At 45.6% G+C, this 22,830-nt stretch overlaps 1 protein-coding gene across 1 annotated transcript in view; it reads left to right on the top strand.

Moving 5' to 3' along the window:
* The window catches only part of TNPO1 (transportin 1), a gene marked incomplete in the record, with an annotated part of 160,002 nt that overhangs the window by 77,321 nt on the left and 59,851 nt on the right, over positions 1-22,830 (top strand). Inside the window, 4 exon segments of the mRNA XM_034774657.1 lie at positions 3,223-3,341; positions 15,208-15,268; positions 15,723-15,891; positions 21,635-21,787. Of these exon segments, the coding sequence (XP_034630548.1) occupies positions 3,223-3,341; positions 15,208-15,268; positions 15,723-15,891; positions 21,635-21,787 (502 nt within the window).

Below are 22,830 nucleotides of genomic sequence, written 5' to 3'. Positions count from 1 at the left end.
TTACCTGAAAAGGCTCTGACAGGGCAAGTAGGAAAAAATTAGAGCTAGAAGGAGAGAGAGCTTCAAAGGACAGGATAACTGCACATCTGTGCCAACATAGATGGTAGCGACAAATGCCTGCTGTTCATGATCAGGAAGTCAAAACAACCCACATGCTTTCCGAAAGATTTCAGTAAACTACCCCTCAGTTATGTCAGTTCAGCAAATGCCTGGATGACCGGTTTTCATCAACTGGCTAAAAAAGGTGGGATTGTTATCTTACAGCTCTGCAAGTGAAGCGATGCTTCTTTCTGGATAGTATCAGAGGGGTAGCCGTGTTAGTCTGAATCTGTAAAAAGCAACAGAGGGTCCTGTGGCACCTTTGAGACTAACAGAAGTATTGGGAGCATAAGCTTTCGTGGGTAAGAACCTCACTTCTTCAGATGCAAGTAATGGAAATCTCTAGAGGCAGGTATATATCAGTGTGGAGATAACGAGGTTAGTTTGATCAGGGAGGGCGAGGTGTTCTGCTAGCAGTTGAGGTGTGAACACCAAGGGAGGAGAAACTGTTTCTGTAGTTGGATAGCCATTCACAGTCTTTGTTTAATCCTGATCTGATGGTGTCAAATTTGCAAATGAACTGGAGCTCAGCAGTTTCTCTTTGGAGTCTGGTCCTGAAGTTTTTTTGCTGTAAGATGGCAACCTTTACATCTGCTATTGTGTGGCCAGGGAGGTTGAAGTGTTCTCCTACAGGTTTTTGTATATTGCCATTCCTGATATCTGACTTGTGTCCATTTATCCTCTTGCGTAGTGACTGTCCAGTTTGGCCAATGTACATAGCAGAGGGGCAGAGGGGTTGTTATATATGCCATCATATGCCAGCAATGCCTCAGCAGAGAAGTCAATGAGCTCCAAACTCTTATGATCTGGCTGCCTTCACATTGTCCATATAGAAGGATGTATGAGAGGAAACCACACCCAACCTAAGTGGAATTCTGAAACCGCCTCGACCCAATCCATCACAGTACCAGTTTTCTGTCCTGGCATCAAGTGCTGCTACATGAAGAAGCTGAATTCTTTGGATGTTTTCAGACCTTGACCGATACCTTTATAGGACTATTATCTTTCAGGTGTTCTCATCTCCTCTCTATGACCATATTTGCTGAAACAAAAGGTCATACTATCTCACTGAAGATAATTTCAAAGTGTCTCCACGCTAAGTAGTAGATACCCATCTTGTGCCCGTAGAGAATATTTATCCAAATGTGTGGATCCACATGGGCAATGCTCAAAGGAGAAAATATGACTGCAGAATTGTGAACAGTGAGATGACTTTATGTACGGTGCTTATTGATAACAGACAGCAGCAACATAAAAATCAAACTTGCATTTGCATCCGAAAGCTATAAAATATGTGACCATCATGATCCCTTCAGGTAGAGGGTTCTATAATTGTGGTCTGGCTGCCAAGGAAGTTCTTGACATGAGTCCTAAGTCTTGTTCTGAGTACACTATTACTTCTGTGAAACAGTTTTATTGCGGGCCTCAGTTGCAAGTGGTGGTGTGTAATGCCTTTATGTATCTCATAGCACAGTAGGGCCAATACGGCTGCTGCAACACCAATTTATTCTATTGCTATGAAATAATCTTCATTCCCATTCCTTTACAGTGCGTGCGCATGGGCGCACAGCTGTGTCTTGCATTTGAAAATACTTGTTGATATAACCTTTCTCTGAGGGTTTTTGTTATGTTCTCCACAGAGTCCGATTCACTTCCCAGGCCTTAGTTCTTGAGATGTTCTTTAGGCTATCTAGCTGGCCAGCTAATTCTTCTCCTTTCCTTGGCTCCAAACTGGACTCAAGCTCTGGCTCCCTAACCAACTGCCACGTAGCTGAGTGTAGGGTGCATGTACTGTGATCCAAGTAACTCCCACTTGTGGAGAAAACTGGAGAGCAAGAGACAGTGGCAAGGAGAATGAAAACAAAATCTCAGGTACCTGGCTATGGCAAATCAGCAGATGGCTTTTCCTTTTGGAAAAAAATCCAAATTACATAACTGCAGTTGTATTCAGATCCCTGACTGTTTGCATCATCTTAGAGCTGTAGTTTCAAATTGTGTGTAGACCAAGGCAGAGAATGGCATTGGTTTACTCAGTATTCACATTTGGAAGGTTATCATTGCAACTGAAGGGCTAGAAACAGATTTGTTTTAATGAAAGCTCAGATTCTGGAGCGCAGTTCTGTGGAAAGAGCATAACATCTGTGGCAAGTTCTGTAGCTGTGGAATGCACAGGATGCTCGTGATGTACTCCCTTCTGCTCATGTGTTGGAGGTGGACTGTGACATGCTGAAGCAATTGGAGGAATTTTTTTTTTTTAAAGGCCTTATTCCAGGTATTATGGTATGGTAAACCAAGTGGATTTTCTTGTTTTTTCTAAATTGGAACATGGTTTCATGTATAAGGACCAGCACGAAAAGATGCAAAGATTGTAGAACTTAAAGGAGTCTTGAGGGAGAGGTTTGAATGAACATTGCACTTCTGTATTACAAGTGGTATAGCAACAGTATGAACAGTATGCAAGAAATGGTGTGTTTTGGCTTAAAGCAATGATTATGGGGTATTAAGTTTTATAGGACCCTCATTGATTTGAGACATGGTCTTTCGAAGCTCTTGCTGGCAATAAGATTATCATTTCCACTATTTATCTTTACTGTATTCACTCTGTTACATACACATGTTGATTATGGTCATACTATTTTAAAAGTATTTCATGCTTCTTAGTTAAGATTATGAAAGGAAGTAGGGATTTTAAGGTACTAAAGGTAATATGAAAACACCTGCATCTATATATTAATGGAGCTGCACCTTCCAGTTGCTGGTGGAGGAGAGATTTCTTTTCTCTCCCTCCCCCCTCCACGCCCCCAAATGGGGTGGGAGAGCGAGCTGTTAAAAACTCCGAAATGTTTGACTCAAGCCTCAGGTTTAGCGAGCATTGGAAGATGACTGACCAGTGAAGGACTTAACACTGTACATAGCCTGTACTTAAAATTCTTAAGCCAAGTGGCAGTCTGTTGCAGCTGTATATACTATCCAAAAGCACCTTTTAAAAAAAATTTGATCATTCATAATGGCAAACTGCAGTTGTAAACTACTAACACATGTAGTAATTTAACTTTGATAGAATTCTAAGTGTCCAAAGGAACCTAAGCGAATAAAGTAATGATTTCTCTCCATATTGTGTAGTACATGCTTCAGAGGACCCAGGACCAAGATGAAAATGTGGCTTTGGAGGCGTGTGAGTTCTGGCTGACTTTGGCTGAGCAGCCAATTTGTAAAGATGTGCTATGTCGGCATCTTACTAAGTAAGTTAACTTTCAAACAAGCAGAGTGAAGCATATTCTACTGAGAAACTAAGGATTGTAAATTAGTTCTCTCGTTCTTGAATTCTGACTTAAATCTGTCCTGTAAAATAGTTTACAAAGTTCTTAGGAGAAATTCCAGATATCATCTGGTGGTTCTAGTTGCTTGTGTTTTTGTGTAGTCTACAAATGATGAATTCAAGTATTGATGGCTGTTTTGTAGAAATGGACATAGTTGGGCGAATAAATGTTGTCCACATGATTGGACATGCCTCTGTACAAAGAACAGGGTGTGTTGATTTTAAAACACTTGAGTTTAAAAAAAAAAAAAAAAAGTAAATCAGATTGAGGCTCTGCAAAAGCTACTTACAATTTTTATTTCAACTTTAGTGTTTGCTTTTTCTTAAAAATAAATAAATAATAAAATTATAATTTAGTTCATTTATAAATTTTAAAATGCCACAGCTGGTAGGGTATCTTCTTAGAATCTCACAAAACACAGGTGAAAAACAAAATACTGAAATTTAAGGTTCTGATCTGGCAATTGCTTCAGCAGTATATAATATTCACATGAAGTTCCACTGATTTCCTTAGTGAAGCGCATGCAAAAATGTTGCATGATCAGGGACTAAAATTGTAACTTTATTAAACTTTTTTCCTAGTGGAATGAAATTAGTCACTTCAAAATAAAGTTCTTTCAGTGTTAATAGTGAAATATTTACACTTCTAATATATTAATAAAGTAGTTGTGAAATTTTTATACACACGGAGCTAAAATTTTCAAAAAGTTAGGCTTCTAAACCTGTATCTTGGACACCTGAGAATGGGATTTTCAACAACATCTAAGTGACCTCAGAGCACAAATCCTGATGGAGTATAGCCTGGCTAAAGCTTTTTAAAATTTATTTATTTACTTATTTTAATTTTGGAAATTCCATATAAAGGAAGCTTGGTCTAGGCTGCAAATATTGCATCAGCTGTCTTCCTGTCACTTTTTTGGGGGGATGTGATGGGGGGTGTTCTCACACTGATTAGCAAGGCTTGCCTTTTTTTCATTATAGATGAGCACTTTAAATGTGAGAATTCTTTTTTTTTTTTTTTTTTTTTTCTTCCCTAACATAAATTTTCTGTCTACTAAGAAGACATTTGGCTAAGTATTAGGAAACTAATAAGAAACAAGTCCAAAACATCTACTTTACTTTCTTCCCACTCTATATTCCTAAATTACTAAACAAACTAGCAATGTGTATGTGAACTGACTTTTTTTTAAATGTTAAGGTCTGTTTTAAAAATCTTTTAAATAAGAGTTCTGTTTAACTCAAGTTTTATCCAATCTGCTAAAGAACATTTGTTTAAGTATTGCATTTTGAAGTACTTTTGTTTTTCTTGTCTTCACACACTCAAAAATATAGGAGTGATATCTTAAAGTGTTGATGGTTAATACTGACTTTAAAGTTGCAATGCAAATGTAGGATTGATTAAGATAATACATTCAGTAGCTGTAAATGGTGAATACAAAGTTTTTAACTACAAATTTACTTTTAACATTTGGGTCTTCCTTGCAATGTTGTGCACCTCAGCATTTTGTTCAGCAGTTAGCCCTCTTTGTAGGAGGAAACTTTGAGAAAATAATTCTATCAGTATTTGAAAATCCTAGAGCTATAATAAAAAGTTAAACAGTGGGCAAGGTTGGTGTACTATTTCCTTAGACAAACCTAGAAAACTATGTGAGAACTCCGCTAATTCTATGTCTGTTAAATGAACCAATTGCTGTGGTGTCTAGCACCCTTTCCCAACTTCGCTCCTCAAAGGCTTTTTATTTTTTTGTAAGATTACTTACTATATAGCTTCAGGTACTCATCACCAATATACCATGGTAATGATGCTCAAGAAATGCTGATACATACCTAAACACCCAATTTGTTTTTCTCTGTTAAACTGATTTGGATTTATTTGGGTAGGGGAAGCTATTACCAGCACAATTTTAATTTGTTGTGAAGATGGTGTGCTAATAGGAAGCCTGTATATTAAGCATTCATTTTCAGTCTCAAAACATATATAGGGACATCTCCCATTGATGCACATTCAATTCACGTTGACTTCAACAACAGTCAGATCTAGCGTGTACTATTTTTATGGATTGAGTTGCTGTCTAGTTGGTTTGATTTTACAACTTACTTAAAGAAACTTAGTAGAGAGAAGTCATATCCATACACTTAAAAGGAAATTTTTGGCAAATAAGCATTCATAAAGTTCTTCAAGTAGTGTCACTGTGGGTGCTCCACTTCAGGATCTGCGTGCGCCCGATTGAAGATTTGCCTCAGTAGTATCCGCGGAGCTGGTCCTACGCCCTAGATATCCTTGTGCTCTGATCTGAGGGTATGTGGGATGGGGTGGGACAGACCCACCACTACTCTAGTTCCTCCTTAATGGCCTGTGGCCTGAGAGGCATGTTGTGTTGTCCCTAGTCATGCAGCTTGCTATCTCTTTTGCTCTTATTTTATTTTTCTGTTATTTAAACACAGTTTGTGCTTTTTGGGGGTGGGTTCCCCCACTTTTTCCTTGCCTGATCAGGGCCTTTGTTTTTTCTCAGGCTGCAATCTGCAGCCTCGAGTAATGGGTTATGCCCCAGACATTGGGCTCCAAACCCTATGGCAGGTCTGACAGGTCTCTTCCCCTCAACGACGAACGCTCGAGTGGCCTCTGTTTGGGGGAGAGACTTGCATCTTCCAAATGTAAAAGCTGCTTAGGATTGAAAAGTAGATCTAAAAAATGAAGGGAAGACAGGTTAAAATGCCAGTTGATGGAACATCTCCTTGAGAGCTGTGGGGTCCAAGTCCCATCCTGTACATCAGATTTGGTTGCGCAGAGGGCCTTAGCAGCTGTCACTGCCGCTGCAGTAAGCAAAGACCCTGGAGACTCCTCGGAACTGTTCAGATCATCAAAAAAGAGTTCCCATTTCCTAGGATGGGATAAGAGAGAGGGAAAAGTCACCCTTTTGGTTTGGATTGTGAGAGGCCCCATGTACCAACAAGGGTATTGCTGAGCTCCTATCTCCTCTGGTACCAAGACCCTGGCACTAGCTAGAAAACCACCCCACATACCTAGAAGCCATCTGTTAAGCTACAGCAGCACCTAAGTTAGTACCAGACCCAATGTTTCCAAAGCACAAGGACTCTTAAGGTTAAGCAGAAATAGTAATCAGCCACATCTTCTGCGGGCAGCAATGAAGGCACACAGATTGTGCTTTGGTTCCATTTCCAGGACCACCCAGTGTTCTAACTCCTGAAGGTTATCTTGAGTCCCTAGTACCATCCAGGCTCCTTTTCCACAAGGATCTTTGGATCCTGGAAGAACCTGAGCCTATATTGCACAGGGGAACGAGCAGGGAATATCACTTGGTATTAACTTGTTTTCTGTTGGTCTCCATCCCTCAAGGAGCACCCTGAGTAAGAAACCCCTTGGAGGATATAAACTCGGCAAACCCGGCAAGGAGATCCTTGGGATCCTGCCCCCTTCCCTTATGCCCCACCTCAATGGACCAATTGAGGCAGGAGCTACAATCCCTCCTGACACTGGGGGTGATCAAACCTGTTCCATTGGACTTTGTTGAGAAAGGGTTCTATTTCCGATACTTCCTCATCCATAAGAGAAACAGAGGATGGAGACCAATTCTGGCCTTCAGAACTCTGAACACCTTCATCCACTGTCAATGATTGAAATGGTAACTCTAGCAGTGATCAATCTCTTGGGTGAAAGAGGGATTTGTCTCCCTTGACCTTCAGGATGCTATTTTTCATATAGCCATGCACACTTTTCACAGGCACTTCTTATATTTTGGGGTGGATAAGGACTGCTATCAGTATCATGCCCTACTCTTTGGCCTCTCCACTGCTCCAAGGTCTTTACCAAAGTCCTCTCGGCTGTTGCAGCCCATCTTCATCAGATGGGAATAATAGTCTTTTCCTACCTGGACGATTGATCTGAAAGTTGCTCATTTCTCAAGGTACTGACAGCAACCAGCAAGGCCCTATCTCATGTTCTGCTCCTTTGGTTCTGCCTCAATGTGGAAAAGTCTGCACTCGCCCACTCAATGTATAGATTTCATCGGAACCACTTTGGACTGCCTCACTGCCAGTGCATACTTCGCATGTACAGGTTTGCCACAACGTCCAGGTTTGTTTCAGAATAGAATAGTCTACAAACCACAGCAAGGGCTTGCCTGCAACTTCTGGACCATCTGGCAGCATATGTGTTGATGGCACCCTTGTCAAGAATACATTCTCAGTGTCTCTAAGCCTGCCTGAGAACCTGTCTACACCCTGAATAAACACAGTCCATCCAAGTAGGTGTCCATATCTCAGAGTCTCAGTTCTCTAAAGTGGTGGAAGGATCTTCCAAAGGTATGCATGAGAGTTCTGTTCTGTTGTAGCCTCCTCTCACAAGGATCATCACTACAGATGCTATCCTGATCATTTCTGAAAGTGTGCTGCAGCCTAACAGCACAAGGCAGATGAACAGTTCATGATGCTTGCTGGTACTTCCTACCCTACATCAGGGGCCACCCAGTCAGAATAATATATTGCTGCACTGTTGTTCAGCATTATATCGACAAGGAGGTGCGAGATCCCAGCTTTATGCACTGAATCAGTAAGATCAAGGAATTGGTATTATCACACCACATACCGATCTCATTGGTTTATCTGCCAGGATTTCAAAACACATTGGTGGACTCTGTCAACGGGCATTTTTGCCTCAACTAGTGAGAGCTGAACAACAAAGTATTCCAAAGGATGTCTTTCCTGGGGTCATTTGAAGATGGATCTCTTTAGCACACTATCTGATGCAATGTTCAAGGGGAGGGCATGGCTGCGACTTGACAGGAAATGCCCTGGTCATCTCTTGGCCTCGTGTATTAAGTATGCTTTATCCCCTGAAGCCTTTGTTGCTCAAGATCCCAAACAAATAGAAACAGGAGAAATTAGTAACCATTCTCATAGCACCATCATGGCTGAAACAGGTGTGGTTTCCAGAGCTGATTTGTATGTCTTGACTGCGTGAAGAGATCCACTGCCAGGAGTCAGGATCCATCACCCAACTTAACCTATCTGTGCTTCATCTCAAGACTTGGCTGTTAAATGGCCCTCTGGTACAGAACAAAACTGCTTCCTGGAGGTACAAACAGTACTGCATAATATTAGAAAACACATGGAAAGGAAAACTCTACCTGCTGAAGTGGTGCAGCCACTAATCTCTATCTCCTCTTAAGTCCTGCCTGACACATTTGATACATTGAAAAACCACAGGATTATTGTTGAGCTCAATTAAGGTTCTTCTTTGAGTGCTTGCTCATGTCGATTCCATTCTAGATGTGCATGCGCCCATGTGCGCAGCAGTCAGAGATTTTTGCCTTAGTGGTACCTGTAGGGCCAGCTGTGGCACCCTCTAAAATGCCACAGTATATCAGGTGCTGCCGGCCCACGCCCTCTTAGTTCCTTCTTAATGCCCATGGTGTCAAGTTGGAGCGACTCTCTTGCTTGATGAGAGCGAGTGGTTTTCTTCCCTTGGACTTCGGGCCTCTTGTACACTGTGCGCGTGTGTGTGCGCGTGTGTGTGCGCGTGTGTGTGCGCGCGCCGGGCATTTTGTACCAGAGCAAGGCATGTTCCAGTCCCTGGGTTTAAGCCGTGCTTGGACTCCAGCAGGCCTATGCTTGTGAGTGACCCCCATAACTGCTGCCTTCAGTGCTTGGAGGAGTCACACATAAAGGAACGTTGCTGGATCTGCAAGAACTTTTGGCCCTGCACCCAAAAAGAGAAGGATATTCGCCTCCGGGTTCTCCTGATGGAGTCCGACCTGCTTCTGCCCCTTCTATGCAGGCTGCACCGAGCGCCTTGGCCTCCGTGCGCCGCCGGCACCAGCCTCTTCCGGACACAGTTTGCTGTCACTGAAAAAGAGAGCTAAGAAGCACTCTCCTCCATCCCGCCAACCTCGAAACGGGCCAAGAAAAAACACTTTGTGCTGGCCAAAGGTTTCAAGTCCCTTTTATACTCACCCACACCCGGGCTCGCTGGTTGTCTGTGGCCAATGAAACAGTTAAGCAGGTCCCCACTGCCTCTGCTCCCAAGAATAAAGAAGCCAAAAAGCTCTACTTGGCAGGAAAACTTACTCAACAGCTAGCCTCCAATTCCAGGTGGGGAATCATCAGGCCTTGCTGGGCTGATATAATTTTAATCTTTGGGACATTCTTCCAAAGTTCCAGGATTCTTTTCCTTGGGGTCAGGCTCAGGAGTTTGGCACCCTGGTAGAGGAAGATACCATGGCAGCCAGATGTTCCCTGCAAATGGCATGGCACTTGGCTGTAGTCATGCAACGCAGCTCCTGGCTCCAAATGGTGGGCCTCTCCCAGGAGGTTCAGGACCTCCCCTTTGACGGAGTTGGGTTCTTCTCTGATCAAATGAACACCAGTTGAAGGACACTAAGGCTACCCTTTGATCATTGGGCATGCATACTTCGCAGTATGCCAGAAAGCTTTTCTGGCCTCTACTGTCATCGAGGCCTTTGCAAGCCCAGCAGGGATCTACAAGAAGGGACACTGGGTTTAGCCGTCGCCACTCTTCTTTCTCTTGCTCGCCAGCCCAGCCCAGGCCCACTAAGCACCCAGGGGGCCCAAAGCGATGGTTTTGAGGGTGTGCTCAAGAGCAACGCTCCAGTCATCTGGCTGGATCCTGCTCATCCTTTCCTCAACTGCCTTTCTCCATTACGCTCGGCCTGGTCACAGGTTACCATGTTGGACCACTGGGTCCAGGACATAGTAGCTCAAGGCTATACCCTGCAGCTATACCCTCCTTCCCGCCCCCCTGCTTTCCCGTCCCTCTTCAGGGACCCATCTCACGAGCATCTCCTGGTTCAGGAGGTCGACAAGCTACTGCAATTGAGGACTGTGGAAGCAGTTCCTCAGGACATGGAAGGCAGAAGATTCTGACCTCCATTATCCCCTCTCTGGATCCGTGGGACTGGTATTCTGCTCTTGACTTAAAGGACGCTTACTTCCATGTCTCCATATTCCCAGGACACAGACATTTCCTGCATTTCATAGTGGCCAGGTGCCACTTCTAGTTCATGGTACTACCCTTTGGCCCGTCCTCGGCCCCTAGGGTGTTCACAAAATGCATGGTGCCAGTAGCGGCTTACCTCAGACATCAGGGTGGGGGGGAAGGGGGATCCCAGATCTTTCTGTATCTCAATGACTGGATCATCAAGGGCAGGTCTCCGGAGCAGGTGCAAAGAAGCCTCGATCAGGTGTGCTAAAGCTGCAGCGACCTGGGCTTGTTAATAAACATAAACTCTATGTACTGGACCAGCATTAATCGGAGTGGTTCTTGACTCCATGTGAGCCAGGGCCTTCCTTCTAGAAGCACGCTTTCAGGCCCTGTCAGATCTCATTGTCCACATGAGGTATCCAATCACCAGGGCCCACACATGGCTGCAGCTGATGGGCCACGTGGCAGCATGCATGTACGTGGTCAGTCACGCTCGGCTTCATCCGCAACCCCTGCAGACATGGTTGACAATGGTCTATGTTCCCAGCAGGCACCCCCTGGACTGACTGGTCATGGTATCGAGCCATGGATTCTTGGCTAGACCCCAAATCAGTGCTGCAGGGAGTTCCCTTTGTGTCCCCATTACCGTTGCTCACCGTGGTCTTGGACATGTCGGACCTGGGCTGGGGGGCGCACCTGGGCAAGCTCAACACCCAGGGCCGCTGGCTGCAGCACGATCTAGCCCTTCTTATCAACGTCCGGGAGCTCAAGGCGTTGCACCTGGCCTGTCAGGCAAGGCGTTGCAGGTCCTCATGGACAATATGGCCGCAATGTATTACATCAGCAGGCAGGGCGGCGCCAGGTTGTCGGCCCTGTGTCGGGAGGTGCTCAGCCTCTGGGATTTTTGCATGTGGCATTCCATCCATCTGGTAGCCACCCACCTACCCGGAACCAAGAATGTCCTGGCAGATCACCTCATCCAGACCTTCTCATTTTGCCACGAATGGTCCCTCCGTCCGGAGGTGGTCAGCCTGATCTTCCGAAGGTGGGGGACTCCCCAAGTGGACCTGTTTGTGTCCAAATGGAAGAAGTGGTGCCACGTATTCTGTTCCCTGCACGGCAGAGACAAGGGATTCCTGTCGGACGCCTTCCTGATTCCGTGATCAGGAACGCTGATGTATACCTTTCCGCTGGTACCACGTATCCACATGGTCCTGCTAAAGGCAAAGCAAGACAAAGCATCTGTCATCCTCATAGCCCCAGTGTGGCTTCGACAGCACTGGCTCAACATGCTGCTGAGTCTTTCGGTGGCTGACCCGTGCAGTTACCTCTCTGGACGGATCTGGTGTCCCAGAACTACGGCAACCTGCTGCACCCGAACCTGGCATTGCTGCATCTGACAGCGTGGCTAAGTACAGATGAGCGGGAGAGCTTAGCTGCGGTCCAGCAGGTCCTGCTGGGTAGCAGGAAGCCTTCCACCAGGGCTACCTGCGTGGCAAAGTGGAAGTACTTCACATGTTGGGCCTCAGACAAGCACATTTGTCCAGAGGAAGCCTCACTGTAGGACATCCTGGACTATTTTTGCATCTTAAGCTCCGGGGCTTGCCGTTTTGTCTTTGATCAAGGTACACCTGGTAGCCATTTCGGCAGGTGGATCTTCGCCCATCCCATGACGGTGCAGTTCCTGAAAGGTCTAGGATGCCTGTACCCACACATCTGGGACCTGATCCCGTCTTCCCCCTTCTATCCCCCCCTGGTGGGACCTGAATCTTGTGCTTTTGAAGCTCATGAGCCCCTCCTCCGAACCCTTAGCTTCCTGCTCCCTTCTGCTTCTCTCCTGGAAGGTGTCATTGGTTGCTATAACTTCGGCCTGGTGGGTGTCCGAGATCAGGGTGCTGATGTCGGAGCTGCCTTATATGATCTTGGACAAGATCCAGCTGTGTCCGCACCCAGCTTTTCTGTCCAAGGTCATTTACCAATTCCACACTGGCCAAGACGTTTACTTACTGGTCCTCTGTCCAAAGCCTCATGCATCAGATGAGGAGTGCATGTTGCGTACTCTGGACATCAAACGGGCGTTGACAGTCTGCATTGACAGAACATGGCCGTTCCATAAGTCAACACAATTGTTCGTTGCTGTTGCAGAGCGGATGAAGGCTTGCCTGGTGTCAGCCCAGAGAATCTCATCTTGGATCACTGCCTGCATCCGCTATTGCTACGAGCTGGCGAAGGTGCCCCTGCTGGCAATCATTATAGCTCATTCTACTAGAGCACAGACATCTTTGGCCGCCTTCCTGGCACAGGTGCCAATCCAAGAGATTTGTCGGGCCACCACTTGCTTGTCCCTTCATATGTTCATGTTGCACTTTGCGCTGACCCAGCAGGCTTGAGATGATGCTGGCTTTGGCAGAGCTGTGCTACAAGCTGCATGACGGTGAACTCCGAGCCCATCTCCATTGGTACTACTTGTGAGTCACCTAGAATGGAATCAACATGAGCAAGGAAAACGGTTACTTACCTTTCGCAACTGTTGTTCTTCGAGATATGTTGCTCATGTCCATTGTATTACCCGCTCTCCTGCCCCTCTTGTTGGAGTTGTCGGCAAGAAGGAACTGAGAGGACGTGGGCCTGATGTACCGCGGCATGAGTGCGGCACTCGAGAGGGCTCCACAGCCAGCCCTACATGTACCGCCAAGGCAAAAATCTCTGGCTGTGCACATGGGTGCATGCGGACCTAGAATGGAACGGACATGAATAGCACATCTCGAAGAACAGTTACGAAAGGTAGGTAACTGTTTTTCCACCTAGCTGCCATCAGTTATTTATCTACTGCCCTTTTCTGGGGTGGGATGTGGCAGGGCTGCGAGTCTATATGAGATTGATTAAAGGTTTTTTCAGCCTTTTTCCTCTTGTCAAATTTAAGGTATGTTATATGGATGTACAACTTAATCCACAATGCTCTGAGGAAAGCCACATTTGAACCTATAGGAAACTTTTCCTTCCTTCATTTGTCCCTCAATATCTCATTCTTGGTAGCTGACATCTCAGCCAGGCGTGTAGGGGAACTAACTCTTATGGCTGACCCACCATAAACAGTATTCTATCTCAATAATGTGACACTATATCTACACCCTCAATTCCTACCTTAATCAGGAAATTCACCTGCTGGCATTTATCCCAAGCTTCACTCTTCAAAAGGAGCAGTGAGCCTCCCATACACTGGACATAAGAACAGCTCTCAACTCTTTACCTTGACAGGACTAAATCCTATATGACTCCTCCTAGGCTTTTTCATCCTGATTACAAAATGAATGAAAGGGCATCTGATTTCTGCCAAAGACTGGAAGTCCATCGTAACCTATTTTAAAGCTTCAGGTATTCACCCCTGAACTAGGATGATTGCCTATTCCACCAGGGCCCAGTATACCTCTGTAGCCCTACTGAAAAGCACATCTGTCTCAGATATACGCAAAGCAGCCACCTAGTCTTCGGTAGGCACGCTTTCCTAGCACTGTGCTATCATTCCTGCTTCTGGAGCTGTTGAGGCTTTTGTAGGTGCTGAGCTACTGTCCATACTGAATCTGTCTCTTCAGCACCATCCTCTGTAATTGAGATGCTGCTCCAGAGTCTCTTGAAGTGGAGCACTCAAAGGAACATTACTTGTACAGTAACTGGAGTGCTTTGAGATGTGTGTCCCCTTATGGGTGCTCCTCTACCTGCCCTCCTGCCTCAGTATTCTCTCTCTCCTTCTGCGGTTGAGAAGGAACTGGAGTGGTGCAGGAGTGCCTAGAGTGCAGGTGCAGACCTGTGGACAGTACTGATGAACATGTCTGATCAAGAGTGCATGGGGATGCAAACATCCTGAAGTAGAGCATTTACAGGGACACCATTCTCGAGCTAAGTTAATTAACCTTTCCATTAATTGTGACAATAGTTCTGAAACAGTTTTACACTTGATTAGGATTGCAATAAAGCTGCACTAATAAGGAAAGCGGAATGGAAGAGATCAGTTTAGATTAGTAAGTGGTTTTATAGTCTGTGCCAGGCAGGGCTAATGCAGGTGACGTTATGCATACCCCAGGCCAATTAGGGATCTTTGTCATATTCTTAACAGTAGTGAAGCTGGGCCCAAATCTTGAGCTAGGATCATTAAAACTATCCTTCTCTGCAGAGCCGTGTTCTCATTGTGAAGCTCATGTTTTTTTGGTGGGTACAGTGGGTTGGGATAGTGAGGTGGTGGTTTTGGTTTCATTTTGGAAAGATGCGTGGGAGAGTCCTTGACTGAGGAGGAGTGGAGTGACTAACATGTTCAGTGGTTATATGAGTAGGGACAGCAAGAGGGTGCCACCTTAGTACTTTTCCACCTGTCCGAAGGGTTAGGTGAAACAATGTTTACAGCACGTGATGGGAGCTTGAGAGTCCCTGGACTGTACCCAGAAGCACTCCGGAGCATTAATTTTATAATGTTGAAAATGTTCCAAATTTCACTTAAGACCTCATTTTATCGAATGTATAACATGATTAAAACTAAGTTTAGATTTTCCTCAATTATTCAATACCATTAACTTCACTTAAATTAGAAATTTTGTAACATACAGTCAAAATTTTATAAGTCAGAAACTTTCAAAGCCAGATGCCTGTACCTCTCAAAATCAGGCCACTTTTTTTTAATTTAGGAGCTTAACTTTAGGGGTAGGTTTGAAAAATTTAGCCTATTGATCAATATAAACCAGTTTCTAAAAACAAAATTTTGCTCAGGAAATTGAAAATTGACAGTTGTCTGAATTATGCATTTTTAACATATACATATTAAAACCTTTCTTTGTAGGTTGATACCTGTGTTAGTAAATGGTATGAAGTACTCAGAAATAGATATTATTCTGCTGAAGGTGAGCAACAATTTCACTTTACTTCTGAAAGCATGTATTCATTTGATTATTCACTTCTAAATTACTGTGCTAGGGCAGATTCTACCTAGCAGAAATAGCTTGTAGAGTATGGAATATAGTTGAGAAGTTGCTCTCATTAATTCATTCTACCACAGAACTAGAATTATTACTGCACTATACAAAGGATTTCTCTACCTCTTCTGTTTCCTCCTTCCCTCTCCGTTCATGTTTCTGGAAGAATGCTAGACAAGAATGCAGGAATAATTAGTGGCTCTTTTGGTCAGGTGGCCAGCCCTGAAGTGGCTATGAATCTGAAGAAGTTGTCATAGTTTTCCCGAACATATTACTCACTATATTTGTTCTTTTTATAGTGTCTTGGGCAAGATGGCTGTACTGTTTCATAATCTGATGGTATAATAACTTGTGAGCATGCTTAATGTTTCATTTTTAACAGGGGGATGTTGAAGAAGATGAAGCTATTCCAGATAGTGAACAGGATATAAGGCCTCGTTTTCATCGTTCACGGACAGTGGCTCAGCAGCATGAGGAAGATGGTATTGAAGAAGATGACGACGACGATGATGAGCTTGATGATGATGATACTATTTCTGACTGGAATTTAAGTAAGTCAAACAACTGTGTTAGGTAGTGTAAAATCTACAGCTAATGTAATTCAGAATCTTCCTTTTCTGACTTCTTGTGTGTTTTAGTGCATTGAACAGAAGTGCTGAGATTTTTAATTTTGGGATAGCTCTGTTCACGTTCCTGCAATCCTTTGATTGCTTGGCACTTTCTGTTGCTTAAAAAGAATCTCTGCTGTGTAGCTCAATACACTAGTTACAAACATGTGAATATTTACCTCTATTGGTCAGTATGGCAAATGGATCTATTGGCTGTTTCTGCTCAGATTAATGAAGACTTTCCAGATTTACCCTTCTCTTCACTTAGTGGAAAACAAGTGGAATTTAAGTTCCAGAAAGTCTTACAACACCACAAACCATGGCTGATCTGCCGAATGTGACTGGGCATTAAGTAACTTTTAAGTGCTTTAATCTTTTATATTTAAGACCCTGAGAAAAGCACAGATTTTTAAATTCTCCAGTAGTGTCATGGATAAATGTGTGTTGAGGGGATATGCATGCTGCAGAGTCCCCCACCTCCCAAACAACTGAATTTTTCCATCAGCAGGACTTCTGCCTCTCTTCTGAGGTGCTGGGTGATTAGGATGAGATCAGCCCAGCTATCCCATGGAATTGGGGTGGAGGATGGGCTGGGGGTGTATGTCTTGCTGTTGGACAGGGTAACAAAAGCCACCTGGATGAACAGCAAGAGTCAACTCCACAAATAGATGAATCATTTGGTGTCAGCCAACCTGGTCCCAGGGCAGGGATCAGGTCCCCAGTTCAAGTCCAGGCTGGTTTTACTGCTTCTTCTCTGTCTGGCAGGGGCGAAAAGAGGGCAGTGCTGAAGCGACTAGAAGCCCCAGCCCCCACCCCACAGCAGCCATGTAGGGCCAGGGGAGATGTCTCAGCTTCTCTCCAGCTGGTGCTGTGACCGGGATCCATTCCGATCTCTCTGCTTCCTCACACGCTTGCTCATGTTTCAAGCAGCACTGGTGCTGGTCCCGATGGGGGGATGGATCTTGGTCTTAGCTCCTTGCAGGCCGGCACTTCAGTGTCTCTCCCAAGTCTTTTGGGGCCACTGTGGGCGAGGTTGGGACTCATAATTGGCATGAGTGCCACCCCTCTCTCCCTGCCAGCCAGCCAGAAAACAGCATCAGTGGTCTGGGCCAGGGATTTGCAAACTTTTTTTAACCCGTGCAGCTGCAATAGGCACCACAGCCCACTATTAACACTTCATGAGGGAAATTATTAATTTTAATTATTATCTAAATATAAACTAGAACCCTGTAATAAACAATGTATGTTTCATTTTAATGTTAACAATTGTAATTAAATTAATGGAGATATCTTATCTCCTAGAACTGGAAGGGACCTTGATAGGTCATTGAGTCCAGCCCCCTGCCTTCACTAGCAGGACCAAGTACTGATTTTGCCCCAGATCCCTAAGTGGCCCCCTCAAGGATTGAACTCACAACCCTGGGTTTAGCAGGCCAATGCTCAAACCACTAAGCTATCCCTCCCCCCTAGCAATAGAAATCCCTAGCAATGTGCACTCACATGCTTCAAGACCTTTGAAATGAAACCGTTTTAGTAAAACGATACTTTAAAAAAGTTGAGCAAAATGTGATGTTCAAACAGAGAAAACCGTTTTGTATAAAACTGAACAATAAGCAACACAACAATGTTAACAAAATTGTTAGAACATGTTGTGATGTTTGATTTTAAAACAAAATATTGTCCAACTTTGAACACTATATTGTGTTTTCAATATTTTTAGGGTAAAATCTAAACTACTGTGCTGTGTAAGTAAAGACCCAACCCTATTCTCTACTAATTAGAAAAGAATCACATTGTAAATAAAAATATAAAATAACTTACAGACCAGGAGTATTCTTAATGGGATGGATGTGCCTGCTTCTCCTTGCACAGTTTTTCCATCTGGGGACATATATCAGGTTGACCCTCATTAACATCATTTTCTGTTTTCAGCCTTTCAGCCAGCTCAATGTGCAGAGAGTGGATAGCTAGGGTCTGTGTGCCGGGAGGGGTGTTGCTCAGGATGGAGGGAGAAGACTGGTTGCTAGGGGCTGTGTGCAGGCAGGGGGGTAGCTCAGGATGCGGGGAGGGGCTGTGTCTGAGGGGGTGCCACTGCTGCGGGGCCCATCCATGCGCTCAGTCCCTAGTTAGCACAGTGGGGACAGCTCCGCTCCTTCTGGCTGTGTGCACCTTGCTGTCCTACATGGTCACTCTAGCCACCCGCACCCAGTGGTTCGTGGGCACCAAGGACTTACACCTACCTGAACCTGGAGGGTGCAGCAGCTATTACCCAGCCCACATGGGGTGTACAGAGTGCCTGGTGTCACTGCTCTTCCCTCCGAATGTACCTCTGTCTGTCTCTCCCTCTCTCCCTCCCCCCCCACCTCCTCAAAGTGGGTTTGGGGACAGGGTGGTGAGTGGCAACGTCAGGTGCTCTGTGCATCCAGGTTGGTTTCCCCACATGGGCTGTGCTGTGAGGTGTCAGGAGCTGCTCTCCCACCCTCCCCTTACCCAGCCCATGTGAGGAAACTGACCTGGACACACAGTGCTTGGTGTTGCTGCTCACCCCTCTGAAGCTCCTCCCATGATGGTGTGCCACCCAGGACTGTTGTGGCCCACATTTTGGGCATGGGCCATGGTTTGAAAACCACTTGTATGGGGCCAGGCTCTGATCCCTGACCTGAGCCAGGCTGGCTGGTGTCATGTGCTGCTTCATCTTGCTGAGGTGGTTCTGGCTGCTCATGCAGGTGGCATTTGTTACCCTCCCCATCAGTGAGATGCCTTCCCCTGTCCCCCGTTCGCTGGGATAGAAATGACCTGCCACTTCTGGGATGCACCATGGAGAGTCACAAGCAGGAATACCCACTTCTGCCTCCCTGCTACTGGAAAAATTCTGTTTCAAGGTTTTTGTGTGTGGGTTCCCCCCCACCCCAGAGAGCTGGAAACTTTTAAGTGCAAGCTGAGATTATCAGGTAACAAATTGATCCTAGTAACTGGGGCCAGACATGCCAAACCTGTGGGGGGAAGAAAACACAGAAATTGGGCTCGTTTTTGGCTTAATTGGTGCCTGAGTTGTTTGTTGGCTAGTTTTTTGGCTTGTAGCGTGTGGATTTTTTTTGTTGGTTTTTTTTGGGGGGGGGATCAGCTCCTGGCAAGTGGGGAGAGAGTCAGGGTGCACAGCGGGCCCACCACAGTCCCAGACTGCACGCCAGGGGGCTCTAGTTACATAGTGTTGGGGTTTTTAGAGATTGGCTTGTTTTGGCTTTATTTTGAAATGGGATTAGCTTGATTTTTGGCTTATTGAGAAAGTCAGGGTGCTTATTTACCCCCTGAAAGTTGGTGACTGTGATTGGGTCTCTAAGAAAAACACAAGAATATTTTGTTGAAAAATAATCCAGATGCAAATAGAAAATTGTCGCACATTTATTTTGTGATATATTTGACACTCATGTTCCAGGAATTCCTTTCACTTTCAGAATCCAAAAGTAGATTCAGGCTCATGATTGATCTTTCCCAGAGACAGTCCAGATGTTAGCTTATATATTGCTATAAAACAGTTTAATCTGGATTTTTTCCTTTTTGATTTTGTTGCATTCATTACTGTAAGTGGAATAGTTATCCTTATATATATTTAGTTGACTGAAAAGTGATATAATTATTCCTAAACTGGAAATATGCTGGTACTATATGTGAAGTTTCCTCTAATTGTCTGATTGCATAATCTTGGAATTGCTGATTCTATATATAGCAGATTAGAAAGTTAAACGGTTTGAGAAGGTTGGTCGGCAACTTGTTTTCCTAGTATCTGAGCAGGTTTAATGAATATATATGCTATAGTTTTGATTTAGCTTTAAGTGTTTGTCATACTCCAAATACAGTAACTCCTCACTTTAACGTTGTCCCAGGTTACATTGTTTCATTGTTACGTTGCTGATCTATTAGAGAACATGCTCATTTTAAGTTGCAACAGGAGTGAAAGTAAATCTGAAGATTTACCGATACGGGGGCAGGGCTGGGTCAGCATCCCCCAGCCAGCCAGCCCTTCCACACTGCCTGGCCCATGCTGCCCGGGGCTCCAGCGGAGATTTAAAAGGCCCCGGGCTTCAGCTGCTGCTGCGGTAGCTGCAGTTGGGGCCCTTTTAAATCGCCAGCCCCGAGGCAGCTGCTCCTTTTGGGGCGCTCCCCCCTTGCGGTGGCGGCCGGGGGGGGGGGCCAGAAAGGGCAATAACATTAAAGCATTGCTGCAGCAGCACTTTAAGCAGGGTCCTTTGCTGCGCCAGCGCTTTAACATCACACTCTTCCCTGCCCCCCACCCCCGGTAGGGAGGTGCAAAAGGGGCAGCGATGTTAAAGCTGTACCGGCTTACTTTCACCCTTGAGTTGTGTTATGCTCCCTTATAATGTTGTTTGGCAGCCGCCTGCTTTGTCCACTGCTTGCAGGAAAAGCAGCCCCTTGGAGCTAGCTGGTGGGGGCTTGGAACCAGGGTGGGCCGGCAGCCCCTTTAAGTCCCCTGTGCAGCAGCAGCCTCCCAGTAAGCAATCAATTGCTGGGCAGTTCAGGTGTCTCTCCCCCCACTGCCGTGTGCTGCTCCTGCCCTCTGCCTTGGAGCAGCTCCCAGGAGCCTCCTGCTTGCTGGAGGGGGATCGGGGGGGGGGGGAAGAGGGGTGCTGATGTCAAGGTGTCCCCTGCTCATGTACTCCATCTCCTCAGAGCAGAAGGGACAGGACTCAGGATGGAGGGAGCTTGTTGCTAGCAGCTGCTGTCTCAACTTGCTGATCTATTTAAAAAGGCAGTGTACTTAGAGTGGAGTCAGCATACTTAAAGGGCAGTGCGTATCACTCTCACTCACACACTTTGGAAAGTGGAGGGAGTGGTGCGCTTCAATGGGATAGCGTGGGTTCATCATCATGTTCAGTTTCCGCAGGGAATGTTTCCAACCACTGCCATACATCTATTGTGTGTCCTCCCTCCATTTGTGTAGCCTCACACTCTACAAGGCAGCATTAACAATGTGTTAACCCTTGAGGGCTCAGCCGAGTGCTAGCTCATCATTTAGCAGTAAGGCATTCCCTGGGAAATATCCCACCCTCTGACTCCACCACCTCAACCAAACTTCACAATCATCATTGCTGTGTACAGTATTAAATTGTGGGGAAATTTGATTCGCTTAACATCGTTTTGTTTTAAGTAGCATTTTCAGGAACAGAACTACAACGTTAAGCGAGGAGTTATTGTACAAAATTATGATAGAAATCTTTGTACTTGATATGAGCGTGAAACTATTTCATGAGAATTGAAGTGTATCACTCTTCTCACTAACAACTTAGTCTTTCCCACTTTTAGTGTTGCTCCATTTTGTGATTGCTTAATGGTAACTGTTTTGTGAAACGGAATACTTTTTCCCTGCAACTAATCCACAACTGTTTAATCTCTGTTCTATGGTTATTCATTTGATCTTGAGTAGAGAAAGCTGCCTGTCCATGGCTGTCTAGCCCATAAATGCAATGTGACTTTTTCCCTGGAATGTGATTTGTGGTTCCAGAATACAATGGGCCATTTACACATTACAGTGAAACAGAAGCATTGCTCCCCTACTCCCCCATTGCCCTAAAATGTTAGTGTGAGGCTAAGGTAGTTTGAAATGAAGAGACACAATGTAGTAATTGGTGTTCTAATACATTCAGATTTACGATATGTTAATTCTCAGGGAAGTGTTCTGCTGCTGCACTAGATGTCCTTGCCAATGTATTTCGTGATGAACTTCTGCCACACATTTTGCCCCTTTTGAAAGAACTGCTGTTTCATCCAGAATGGGTGGTCAAAGAATCGGGTATCCTGGTTCTAGGAGCAATTGCTGAAGGTAAGCCAAATTTGCACTCATGCTATAGCAAAATTTGAGTATAACTAAGCCAGTGGCCTACAACCTTTTTTTACGCTCAAGATGACTTTTTGAATTTAAGTGCAACCCAGGATCTACCCCGCCCTTTCCCCGAGGCCCTGCCCCTCCCCAAAGCCCCGCCCCACTCACTCCATCACCTCCTTCCTCTGTTGCTCGCTCTCCTCCACCTTCACTCACTTTCACTGGGCTGCAGCGGGGTTGGGGTTCAGGAGGGGGTAGGGACTCTGGGCTGGGGCAGAGGGGTTTGGAGTGTGGGAGGGGGCTCCAGGCTGAACCTGGGGCAGGGGGTTGGGTTGCAGGAGGGTATGAGGAGTGCAAGCTCTGGAAGAGAGTGTGGGTGCAGGAAGGGGCTGGGGCAGAGTGTTGGGGTGCATGAAGGGGTTCGGGGTGCTGGCTCCAGGAGAGGGCTCAGGGCTGGGGGGTTCCCACCAGGCAGTACTTGTCTCAGGTGGTGGTGCAGTGGGGCTAAGACAGACTCCCTCCCTGCCTGTCCCGGCCAATGTCCGTCCGTCCATGTTGTTGTCGTCAAACCCCCCCCCCCCCCCCCCCAGGGGCCAACCCTCTCCCGTGGCACCTGGTGAGGGGAAACATGGCTCCGTGCGCTGCCCCTCTGCAGGCACCACTCCCACTGCTCCCATTGGCTGCAGTTCCCCGTTCCCAGCTAATGGGAGCTGAGTGGACGGAGCTTGCAGGCAGGAGCAGCATGTGGAAACAACCTCCCGTCTCGCTGGGGCATGCTGGCTGCTTCCGGGAGCAGCATGGGGCTGTGGCAAGCAGGGAGCCTGCCTTAGTGGGTCACTTTTTTTTTTTTTTTTTTTGCCTGTTCTGTTCATTCCTTCTGAAGCACCTGGCATTGGTCACTGTTGGAAGACAGGATACTGGGCTAGATGAACCATTGGTCTGACAAAGTATAACCATTTTTTATGTTCTTAATTTTGGTTTTGAAAACAATTTAAAAAAATCTATTTTGAATAATAAGACTAGAAACAGTTAAGAAAACCGAT

Source organism: Trachemys scripta, chromosome 6, assembly GCF_013100865.1.
Source record: "Trachemys scripta elegans isolate TJP31775 chromosome 6, CAS_Tse_1.0, whole genome shotgun sequence".
Taxonomy (NCBI): domain Eukaryota; kingdom Metazoa; phylum Chordata; order Testudines; family Emydidae; genus Trachemys; species Trachemys scripta.
Note: the sequence above shows the minus strand (reverse complement) of the source record. Positions and strands in the feature narration are given on the sequence as shown.